Consider the following 12,355-nt stretch of genomic DNA (forward strand, 5'->3'; position numbering starts at 1 on the left):
GATAATAATGAAGTTTACTACCTTTTACATGTTTGACTTCTACCACTTCTGAATCCTGTAGCAAAAGCCTCAGGGTAGGAGTCAGGGTTGGGTTTTTGTTTGTTTGTTTTTGTTTTTAATATATATATATATAAAGTAAAGCAAAAGCTTACAAACTCTGTTGCCAGAGTTCTGGAACTGGGGAGGGGAGGTTTAGGATGGTTTAAAATTCATTTACAAAAGCAGAATAATAAGGTTTCTGTGAAAGAGACCTATATACAGGAAGAGGACATAAAGGTCATTTTGTGTATTACTGGAAAATATCCTTGAAGCCTTTTATGACTCTGGAGTCTCTGGGACTTGGACCCTTGGAAAACTGAGTTTATTCCACTGCTGGAAACCCAGCACTATCTAGTACTAAGTGAGACAATGAAGCACAAGTTTGTTTCCAGAAGGAAGGGAAACTGCTGTGTGTGTTCTTTTGGAAGGGAAAGCAGAGACTGACTTTAGGTTTGTGTTGTTTAGTTAAGTCCTGTAGCCTGCTGGTGCCAATTGTTAAAGAGTTGGAACTTCTTTGCCTCTTGCACTGGTCTCAGAGTGACACTGTCTGCTAAAAGTGCAGAAAGCTTGAAGAGTTTTACATTCTTCTGTAGTGCAATCCTTAAAAATCCCAGAGATTAGTGCCTGATCACTTTTGAAAAAAAGTAGACATTTTACCTAGCCCAGGGGTGCCAAAGTCCTTCTGGTGAATGGCCGCTTCCACCTCAGAACGTAGCTGCCCTGGAGTCAAATCGTTCACCTCAGAAAGTCCACATATGGCAACATTCTCCAGAAAAAAAACCAAAACATTAAAAAGAAGTACATCAGATGTTGTACTTGCAACTGAAAATGCAGCTGGCCAGCTCCACCATCCACCCAGTCCGCATCGGTCTGATGACACGTAGTCAGAAGTTCCAACAACGAGATCCAAGCTTGAATTTGGCAATTGAAATGGGCTTGATGCACCCCTAAGCTAGATTTCCTACCTAGTCTAATGAAGTAAAGCACCTTTGGATTATAAAATACATTAAGCTTAACAGCAACTGGACGTCTCAGTTTTGTGTTTCAATCTCCTTTTATCTCCATGGCTTACAGCATTTTCGTGCCAGATTAAATATCAGTCTGTGGAGTCGAGACTCTCGGAGGGAGGGGCATACTTCAGCCTAAACGTACCTGGGGGAGAGGAAGCAGAAGAATTAACCATCACCAACCTTTTCACACCCATTATGCCTCAGAACTTTAAAGCAACCTGCTTCTTATCCATGTAAGGCAATATTACACACCCATACACAACCATAGTTCGGGTTGGAAAAGACCTTTAAGATCATCAAGTCCAACCACACCACAAGCTTGCAGCACCATAGTGGAGTGCAGAAGAGGATGACAAGCATATGTCTGCAGCTAGCAGAAAGAAAAATCAAAGCACAGCAGAAATCACCAGTTTAGATGTGGTTTTAGGGCTGGTCAAAATTCGTTTGGGATTGTTGAAATGGAAAGGTATCACAGAATCAAGGAACCACAGAATCAAAGGACTGCTGAAGTTGGAAAGGACCAACTGCTCGCTCAGAGCTCACAATCTCATCGCTCCTGCTAAGCCACTACCACTAAACCATGTCCCTCAACATCACATCTACAGGTCTTTTCAACCCCTCCACGGGTGGTGACTCCACCACCTCCCTGGGCATCCTGCTCCATATAAGCCACATCCCTTCTCCTGCTTTTTTTTTACCTTGCCGATTGAAATCCATGGGAGGCTGTTTGCAGTCCTGAGCTCTGTGCCCACTGGCCCCGCAGTTGTAACAGGAGAGATTCCCGTTTTTTTTGTGACTGGAACCGTTGCCATTTCCCATCATTCCCTGTGCCTGATACACCCCTGCTGTCCCTGCCATAAAGTTCTGCATGGGCGGCACCGCGAACGTCGACTGCCCCGCCATGACGGAGTCGGGCGCCATGCCGCTGTTGTAGGCGGTGTGGACCACGGGGAAGGTGGTGCTGCTGTTGTACTGCTGCGTGTTGATGTAGCCATTGCTACACAAAGGGTTGAAGGGCAGAAATGGGAAAGTAAACATTGAAGGTCCTGAAAAGGGGTGTTGGAAATAGTTGGCATAGCTGACGGTCATGCCACTGGAGCCGCAGTTGCCGCTGCACCCGCAGGAGCTGCACACCATGCAGCCGGGTGGCTGCGGCTGCGGCTGCTGGTGGTGATGGTGGTGGTGGTTCTGGTTTGGTACCGGGATGCTCCCTGCAGATCCACTGCTGCTGCTGCTGCTGCTGCTGCTACTGCTGCTGCTACTGCTGCTGTAGAAGTTGTTCTCGGCGACAGAGGAGAGCGTGGGGCTGGAGCTGGGTGCGGGGCAGCTGGGCAGGTTGGCCATGGTGGCAAAGGAAGTGGAGGGGTGGCTGCTGGAGGAGGCTGCGTTGCTGTTGTTCGCGCAGAAGCTGCCTTGCATGGGCGCCACTGGCACGCTGCTCATTGCAGAAAAGGCAACTTTGGTGTTGGCTGTGTAGAGAGCAGTCCGGGGGTTGATTATTGCAGGGGACACCGTTATTTGCATATTACTGGAGCAGGAAGTCTGCCCAGCAATGGCAGAATCGGTAGGAAGAGACGAAGACACCAGGAGTTTGATGGGTGGACGAGCCACATGGAAGACTGTGCTGGATGTTACAGTGGCAGCAGTGCTGGTCTCTACTATTAATCCTGGCTGCTGAGCTGTTTTCATCACTCTGTCCAGACTCGAAGCGTGCACGACTTTGGTTCGTGGACCAAAGTTAATAGTAGATGTGGGCGAGCTGCTCTCAGCAGCCCCTGAGAGCACTTGCAAGGGCTGGTGCGGAGAAGATGCAGACATGACATCCACCACTGCGTTTCCAAAGCTCTTTTCCATTTTTATACTGCCCCTAGATCCAGAGGAAACTTTATTTCTTTCTTCTAAAGATAAAAGAGAATGCATAGAGGATGAAAGTAGCTTCATGTCTGCACTGCCACGCTCTGATTTATGCACTGAATTTAGCATCCGAATGGGGGTGATGTGAGTAGAGGCTGCCGACATCATCTGCATGGGCAGAGCGTGGTGGCCAGATGGATTGGAACCTGCATCGTTTTGCACTGGTAGGACCTGGGCCGTGGGTCTGGCAGAGCTGGAAGTGAAATGGTTCAGTAACATCACTGGCTTCTCCTTTTCTGAGCCGTCCAGGTGAATCTCCAAACCTGGGGACAGAAACATCTGTAAACACAATTGCTTCAGCAGACAAAAAAGGGCACCACCGGCACCCTCTGGTTGGTTCTGCTTACGTCTCTCGTTCTCCTCGGCGCTGTCCGAGCTCTCCTCCCTTGTCTGGATCCCCATGGGGCTGGAAGAGGAGCTGGAGTACTCAGAAGAGCTGCCCTCACGGGGCAGTGGGTGGGCTGGCTGATCCACATCCACTCGCAGCTCTACAGGGACAGGGTGTGTGAGAGGTCAGGGAATGCAAACAAAATAGCAACACCTACTTGACAGGACCTAATTACATCTGGCTCATGGCACCATCCAACACACAGTGATGCTTGAGATTTAGAGAGGCACCTTGGCTAAGCAGCAGGAGTCTGGAGATATAACAGTGGCTGACTAGCAGCACTGTGAAGAGGAAACTACTTTTTATTGCACTCCTACTACTTTTTGATTGCTTCCCATTAAGCCAATGACATTTTAGTTGTCAACAGGTTGGTGAAAAAGCAGTGTAAGAATGAGCCTGCTCTTGTGCAAGGATGGGGTTGAACTAGATGACCTGTACCCGAGTACAGATTTGGGCACTTCACTACAAGAAGGACATTGTGGTGCTGGAGTGGGTATGGAGTCTGGAGAACAGGTCTTGTAAGGAGCAGCTGAGGGAACTGGGATCATTTAATCTGGAGGAGGCTGAGGGGAGACCTCATTGCTCTCTTCAACTCTCTGAAAGGAGGCTGGAGCCACTTGTTCTCTCAAGAAACAAGTGATGGGACAAGAGGAAATGGCCTCAAGTTGGGGGAGTTTTAGTTTGGTTATTAGCAAAAAATTCTTCACTGAAAGGGTGGTCAGGCATTGGAACAGGCTGCCTAGGGGCTAGTGGAGTCACCATCCCTGGTAGTGTTCAAAAAACACATAGACATGGCCGTGGTGGTTGACAGTTGGATGCAATGACCTTAAAGGTCTTTTCCAACCAAAATGATTCTATGATGCTATGATGTTCAGCCCCAAGAGCATAGCAGTGTCCTCTGCTTCTCTTTCTTACCTGCAGCATGGTTGCCACGAATGCTCTGGATAGGCCCTACGTGGGTGGTAGGGGGAACCCTGGCCACGCCGCTGCTGGTCACTGCCGAAGGTGTTGTGGAGTTCAGGCACCGTTTCTCTGATTTTTCTCTGTAGGGTGACAGAGAAATGTTATGGAGAAACAGAAACTGGCAAAAAGCATAACAGATAATCAATTTCAGAATGAAACTGCAGCAAACACAGCCCACTAAATAATCCACTAAATGTCAATCCGCTCATTTCAAATGGGAACATTTGGAAATCACATCAGTCCTGCCCGTAGCTTCGTGCCAGCAGTTACATTTGGACTATTTGCCATCTGATTACAATATTAATGCTCTTGTTTGTACAAGGTAAATCATCCTAGTCATAGGATAAGGGGTAATGGCTTCAAATTGGAAGAAGCTGGATTTAGATTAGACATTAGGAAGAAACTCTTCCCCAGGAGGGTGGTAAGGCACTGAAACAGGTTGCCCCAGAGAAGCTGTGGAGGCTCCAAGCCTGGAAGTATTCAAAGCCAGGTTGTATGGGGCCTTGGAGCAAGCAAGGTGGTGTCCCTGGCAGGGGGCTTGGAAGTAGATGATCTCTAAAGTGCCTTCCAACCCATACCACTCTATGATTTTGTGATCACCAAATGGTGACAATTCTCTCACCCATGCCCAAATCATGCACACCAAACCCAAAGAGAAGCCAAATGCAGTCCGAAGTTTTCATTTGGCAAACACACTCTGGAAAAATGAAGGCTGATGAAAAATGCAGAGCTTAAACAAATGGGCATGGATTTTGGTTTTTAAATTGCTTTCTAAGTAACTCCACTAGCTTCAGAATAAACATTTCCTTCTAAGTGAAGATATAAAATATAGAATATAACTTGTTGCATCAGCTTCTCCAAAGGCTTTTTTTTGTATCACCCCCACCACATAAAGCTGTGATCTTCCTGAGACCAGGGTTACCTGCAACAGCTTTGACTTTCTGTGGTTTGTCCCCATACAATATCAGAAGTCCAGATCCTGCACCCCAGCTCCAGCAGTCAGCAAAGGCCTGAGGAGCTGCAGCTGCCATAGCTGGCTTGGGCCACTGCAGGCCACCACGGAGGCTCTCATCCTATGCTCCATCCACATGGATTGGAAGTCAAAAAAACTGGCAGGTCTTAATGAAGGAAAAAGTCCTGCCAGGCATCCTGGTTTTTTGTGTGCATCACCTGAGCTGGCAAACCCTACAGCTCAGCAGCTTGCTTACCTGATTCCCCCCTACCTATGAACCTCGGGTAGGTGGGTAAGCCCAAAATCTGAACAGTCTTTGCACGCCTGCTTTACAACACCTATTACACAAGTTAAACCAGCAAGTACTAAAGATTACCCAGTAAGTCTTTGTTTCAAGAGCTTTTCAAAGCAACTGACACAGCTGTAGAGGAAGGGAGACAAATGTGACCCAAATTTACATGTGGGAATCCTGGTTGGTTTATGGTTGGAAAACAAAGACCTTTGTAGAATTTGCATTAATTACCTCATGACCTTCCTTCCCCCTCCTTCACTTACTTCTCCAACTCGAGCTGGGTCTTGAGCTTCTTCTTTGCTCCCATAGTGAGTGATTCAAACTTATTCAGGTCTTCCTCAGTAAGACTCAGAAACTTGTAGAAGGAAAAAAAAAAAGTGTGCTGAGGTTTACAGCCTCTTTTTCATCACAGATCAGTTCTGAAAGGCAACTTAAAAGCCATTTTTAAAACATATGTTAATTCAAGGAAACTCCAGTTTTAAATTATAGAATCAGGGTAGAAAAAAAGTGTGGGGGACTGGCATGGGAGAGAGAATGTCTGCAGATTAAATGTAATTAGGTCTGTGCTTGTATTAACTGCTCACACGTCATTCATGCACATTAAAACAGAACTTGGTGCTCAGTTTAAGTATCTGCTCCTCTTAAAAAAATAATTCTAGCTTTCCTAGTTGTGTCTTTTAACACAGAAATCAATGTGCTGTCATTGAAAAATATCATCCCAAATTAAATTTTATAATGAAATATAAATAGAGTATGGAAATATAGACATTTATAACATACTGTGATGAGAATTAAGGCCAGCAAAGTATGCATGATAAGCTGTGCTTTTTAAAAACACACCAGAACATGAACAGTTTTGTTCTCTTATTACAGAAAAAAAAAAAAAGTATTTCCCCTCATAAAATGAACAAAATCAAATCAGAAGACTGGTAACAGATTATTAAACACATACAACATCCTACCAGGAGCAAGCACAAAGCCATCCTGGTTTAGACCTGGCCCAACCAAAGCACTTACTCCACTGGAGGGCGTTCAAGGCTCAAAGAGAAGTCAGAGGACAGGAATTTTAGAGATGGAGCTGGGTAAATGCTGGTAAAGTATTCTACTTAGACCAAACCCAGCACACACACAGGTATCATTCCTGACTCTTGCTATGCAAATATGTGATTTTATTTCCACAACTCCAGAACACAAACCTTTCACAGTCACTTGCATGTTTGTGCAGCACAGGCTAATGTTTTGTGTCAGAAACCTCTGTGAATCTAGTTTTTAAACAAAGGATAACCAAATATTTGGGGAGGAAAAAAAAAAATCAGTCAAGAAGCACAAACAAAACAAAAACCAAATCAATAAATTTTAGTTATCTACTGCACAGGGAGCCCAAGCAGAACTCCCAAGACAGCATGTGGGTTGGATTTCAAGCATTTAGTGAAGAATTCTGAAGCAAGCACCAGCTGTCAAACAGCCCAGGCCCAGGACACAGCACAGATTGAAACACAAATAACATTTTCATCCAAATATTATTGTTTCCAGAGACTGCAAACTTTCAATCTCCAATAGCTTCAATGATTCTCAATACAGATGTTTGCAGCCTCTCTCCACGGCAGGGAATTTCAGGATAATTTGAAAGCTGTCTCCCTCTTAGTCCACTGCCCTACCTTCTCCATCGTGAGCTGTTTGAAGACAGGGTAGTATTTGTGCAACCGCAGTTTCCTGAGCCAGTCTAAGATCCCATTTTGCTCCTGTGTCTGAGGGGTCTGTGGACTGGAAGACATCAACATGGGTGAAGAAGAAGTGTCCATCTGGGTGCGATAGGCCAGCGACGAGCCGGTGCCTCCCGCGTGGGAACAGTGGGGCAGTGCAACAGGAGCAGCAGCTGAGTGCTGGACGTGGTTCTGAGAAGACTGAATGCCAGCCACACCACAGACAGGTCTGCAAGAGAGCAACATCATTTGATTGAGCACACTGAATCTGTGCCACCCCCAGAGGGCAGCTACTATGGTCACATGAACCTGCCCTGTCCAGGGTTTCTGGTAACACCTGTACTGTTTGGTGCAAGTTAGAGGTTTATGCTTGCAGCACAATAAACCCAGGGCAGTCTATGTCAAATAATAAGCCTGATCTTCACCTTAAGCAGGGGTTTCCTCCTATATAACCACAGATAAGGTATGTTCTACTACTTCTCTGCAACTTAAAAAAGGTTTAGCGAGAGTGGCTGTGATTCAGCTTTGCATTATTAAAAATAAGAAAAAAAAGCCCAAATATAATCCTGGGGAAATTGTTCTTTACATGTGGAAGTGGAAAAGTAACCCCCAATATTGGCTCCCTGGAGGGCTCTGGGGTTTGTGGGAGAAAATGAAACTTGCCTCTTAAGAGAAGTTCTGAGTTTGTTAAATCCTAACAAATAGCAAGAGAATTTCTTTCCTGTTTTCCCCAAGGCTGTTTCTACCTCCCCTGGAAGAGGTTTCCTCTGAAGGGAAAAACCTTGCTTCAAGGAAACATTAAAATATGCTGTAGAGAAAAAAACCTTTCAGAGATGCTCTGGTCTCTCTTTGCTCACAAAGATGATCAGATGATCTGTGCCTAAAATTCAGACAATCATTATTCCTTTAAAGTTTGTGATTGAGACCATGATGACTTCACAAAGAAATCATCCATCACCACAGCTCAGCACTGAAGTGTTGATGCCAATGGCTAGCTATAGCTGTAAATACTTGGAGAAACTCTCCTTAAAATGGGTGTTTAAAGGTTCTACTGCCAGCAGGAACACTACAGCTGTCTGATCTCCTATAGAATTCTAGTCAAAAAGTTTCCCTGAACTCTTCCTTGAACATTTCTTAGGACAAAAGAGCCATGGGATGAAATAACAAAAGACTTTTTCATAGTTCTAGAATGTTTGGTCCAATGGTAATTACATTTTATATCTTTTCTTTTTGAAGCTGAATTTGAACTCTGTCTTTCATTTCCAGGAATTGTATCATATTCTGTCTTGCAAACTCTCAGTTACCTAAATTCCGTCAAGTAGGTGGTGTCACTCCCATGGCAGCCAGTTGGAGCTAGACAATCTTTAAGGCCCTTTCCAATCCAAACCATTCTACAGTAGTGTGATTTGTTGTCTTTGCCATCAGCTCACTGCAAAACCTTCTATCAAGCAATCACCTACACTGAGCTCTTGCAGTAACTATCGTATCCTGTGTTTATTATTTTAAGATGTGTTCTTAAGGCATGTAAAGAATGAACAAATGACAACACAAATGCCAGCTGTACCTTACACCAATATTCTCACCACTTCCCTGTCCTGGGCAAACCACACAGTAAGGTTAGAATGTCTTAAAATCTTCTACAGATGAAAATGGAAGCATAGAGGCAAATAGATCCCCCAAGGGGAGACAGATCATGACCTGTGTAATGGAGCTGTACAACTACCCAGCACAAACCTAAACAAAACGAATACTTCACCTTCCAGATGTTCCCAGCGTAGTTCCCACTTTATAAAGAGAGGGGTTGCCAGAATCTAGGAAGAGGGAAGAGAAGTTACCAAGAGCACCAGTTTGGGAAATATACAGCAATATGAAAATTCCATTTTTAAGCTTTGTTTAAACTTACTTGAACTCTGAAGTTGCTGTGAAGGAGATGAAGTGCTGAAGAACTTTCTAACGTGGTCATTTTTCACCACATGGGAAGGTAAGGGTGCCAAGTACCTGTGGGTACATCAAAAAACAAACCAAATCCTCTCAGCTCTGTTAGATTTCATTTGCAGCTGCCTTTGGAAGCAGGCTTGTGGATGATATATATATATATATATATATATATGACATTTTGAAAGTGAATTTGAAATTCGGACCTTTCAAATGAGTAACACTGGAATGCTTCATCAGAGGAGACATGAAACATATGGATATTCTTCTCCTTAATACTGCTTAAATACGTGTAACCATGGTGGTGCTTTCACTCTGTTCAGTTCAGTTTAGGAACACTGAACACTTGGTAGGGCCCAAAATGTCCAAATATAAACTTGAAAATTGCCTTTTAAATCCATGAACTTGAAGACCATACAGTATAAATCTATCTGTTATTGAATCTTCTCCTCTTCAAGATATAAACAGCAGATGCAGAGTCTGGCAGTGCAGGGAGAAAAAAGGATGTAAAGCTTATGTCAAGTTTTCCCTGGGATGGCTGTGCCTCTTTTGGAGGAAAAATGGCATCTCCTAAAACTTTGCAATGTATAAATGTGTTCTGTCAACTTTTTGTGCAGCCCTTTTGCCAAATCTTCTGCAGATTTGAATATGTATAGAAAGTGGGTTTAGACAGAGAGCAAGTCAACCAGATCTTTGTCATTCTGAAAAAGCTTTGAGTAGAATAGAATTCAACTGTACACAGAGAGAAAGGAAATCCCAGCATTGGAGGGGTTTGGGAGGGACCTCTGGGGATCTAGTCCAACCTCCCTGCCAAAGCAGGGTCACCCACAGCTGGTTGCCAAGGATCTCAGTGTCCAGGTGGCTTTGCAATCTCTCCGGAGAAGGAGACTCTACAACCTCTCTGGGCAGCCTGCTTCAGGACTCTGGCACCTTCATAGCAAAGAATTTTCTTCTCCTGTTCAGGTGTGGTGTTATTGATGAGCATTCAGAAGATCCCCTCTCAGGCTGCTCTTCTCCAGGGTAAATAGCCCCAGGTCTCTCAGCCTTTCCTCCTCACAGAGATGCTCCAGTCCCCTTAGCATCTTCATAGCCTCTGCTGAACTCTCTACAGTAGTTCATTGTCTCTCTTGAACTGGGGAGTCTGGAACTAGATACAGTTCCAGTATGTCAACCCCTTCCTTACCTATACTGGTGCTGGAAGTTACTCTTACCCAAGTTACAGAAGGGTTTCCATTGGAAAAGACCTCTAAGATCAGGCCCAAACAACATGGCCATTAAACCCATGTCTTGAAGTGCCATGTCTACACATTTTTGAACACCTCCAGGATGGTGACTCCACCACCTTGCTGGGCAACCTGTTCCAATGCCTGAGCACTCTTTCAGTAAAGAAATTTTAGCTAATATCCAACCTAAACCTGCCCTGGTGCCACTTGAAGCCATTTTCTCTAGGTCACTGATGAAGATTCTGAACACAACTGGGACAAGTCCTGACCACTGGGAAAGACCATGTGCTTTCCACCTTGAAAAATCATAATTCAATTTTGAATCCAAACCAATTCAAGTGTGAGTTTTCCAAATATGTAGCACTTCAGAGCAGAGCTCCTTTCTCTGCTCCACAGGCACAACCGTTGCTGTGTAAACGCTGATTGCTGCTCTATTAACCTAGATTTGTAGAGACTGTTGCTAGCTACACAGCAGCCACCAGCATTCTCTCTCTCACCCTTCCTAATTCTCCTCCACAGGCTGTGATCCTCAAAACATACAAAGGCCTGTTTGAAATGCTAACACTGTTTGCCATGAAAAATAATCCAGGCATGCACCTGCTGGCTCTGCCTATGGAAAAACAACATCCAACCATGGCTCTGCTAACAGAACGGGGGACAAAAGTCTGTCTGGATTTGGGGAAAATAGGTGTTTGGCAGAAGCCCTAACACCAGTTCATTAGCATTTTAAAATTTCATTTCAGACTTTGTAAATACAGACAGTAGTGGCTGAAACTAATTTAAGTCCACCACATTTTCCTAGGAAAACTATTTCGGTATTTAGAAAGAGAGAAATTCTGTGACCTGCCACAGATGATGGGTTTTGATATAGTTATTTTATATTGGTATGATATATATTGATATATGTATTATATTATATATTAAAACGTTACATACAGATATAATTAATTTCCATATCTGTTGCAAAAACCTGTAAGATCATTGAGTCCAACCATCATCTAACTCCACCACTCCAGTGCTAATCCACGTCCCTCAGCACCAATTCTCTGCAGCTTTTAAACCCCTCCAGGGGTAGGGATTCAACCACCTCTCTGGGGAGCCTGTTCCAGTGTCTGAGAACCCTTTCAGTGAAGAATTTTCTTCTAATGTCCAACCTAAACCAGCCCTGGTGCAACCTGAGGCCATTTCCTCTTGTACTATCACTTCTTACTAGGGAGAAGAGACCAATCCCTACCTGGCTCCAGTCTCCTTTCAGGGAGTTGTAGAGAGCAGTGAAGACTCCTCTCAGCCTTCTTTACTCCAGGCTGAACAACCCCACTTCCCTCACCTGCTCCTCGCAAGACTTGTGCTCCAGACCCTTCACTAGCTTTGTTTCCTTTCTCTGGACACAATCCAGCACCTCAAAGTCTTTCTTGTAGTGGGGCCCAAAACTGATCCAAGTACTCAAGTTGTGGCCTCATCAGTGCTGAGTATGGAGGCTCATGTATGGTGATTTAGATTAGATAGTGGCCAGCTGAGTTGTGATAATGAACTATCTCAGGCTTCAAAGTTTTCTTAGCTGTTAATGGCTTCCAAAAATTGAACAGCTCTAACAGATACCTGCACAACTACCTTTTAAAATTCAAGTAAAATAAACACCAAGACAACCTAAAACAACTGAGACAAGTGAAAACTCTGTGAAGGGGCAGGGGGTGAAAAAATCCCCACAACCCATCTTTCAGGCAATTATTTTTCTTGAGTTTTGGGGTGGGTGGTTTAAAGCAATTTTGGCTATTTTTTGAGCCCAGACCAAGCTCCTGCAAAGCCAAAGATCCTCTCTTTGTTTTTAAGAAGGAATGAGGAAATGTCAGATCTCTAGGAAGCTTAATACAGAATATTACTACCATCTGTATTTCTGAAGAAAGAATTCCTGAAAAATTCTTACGCACTGGAATGA

At 44.3% G+C, this 12,355-nt stretch overlaps 1 protein-coding gene across 1 annotated transcript in view; it reads right to left on the reverse strand.

The window, feature by feature from the left end:
* Positions 1–1,135: 1,135 nt before the first annotated feature.
* The window catches only part of ZCCHC14 (zinc finger CCHC-type containing 14), a 56,354-nt gene continuing 45,134 nt past the window's right edge, over positions 1,136–12,355 (reverse strand). Inside the window, exons 6-13 of the mRNA XM_054389790.1 lie at positions 9,165–9,259; positions 9,018–9,072; positions 7,217–7,490; positions 5,822–5,913; positions 4,267–4,394; positions 3,311–3,451; positions 1,748–3,226; positions 1,136–1,191 (exon numbers count right to left, since the gene is read on the reverse strand). Of these exons, the coding sequence (XP_054245765.1) occupies positions 1,136–1,191; positions 1,748–3,226; positions 3,311–3,451; positions 4,267–4,394; positions 5,822–5,913; positions 7,217–7,490; positions 9,018–9,072; positions 9,165–9,259 (2,320 nt within the window). The remainder of the gene's footprint in view (positions 1,192–1,747; positions 3,227–3,310; positions 3,452–4,266; positions 4,395–5,821; positions 5,914–7,216; positions 7,491–9,017; positions 9,073–9,164; positions 9,260–12,355) is intronic.

Source organism: Indicator indicator, chromosome 19 (assembly GCF_027791375.1).
Source record: "Indicator indicator isolate 239-I01 chromosome 19, UM_Iind_1.1, whole genome shotgun sequence".
In the NCBI taxonomy this organism is placed as follows: domain Eukaryota; kingdom Metazoa; phylum Chordata; class Aves; order Piciformes; family Indicatoridae; genus Indicator; species Indicator indicator.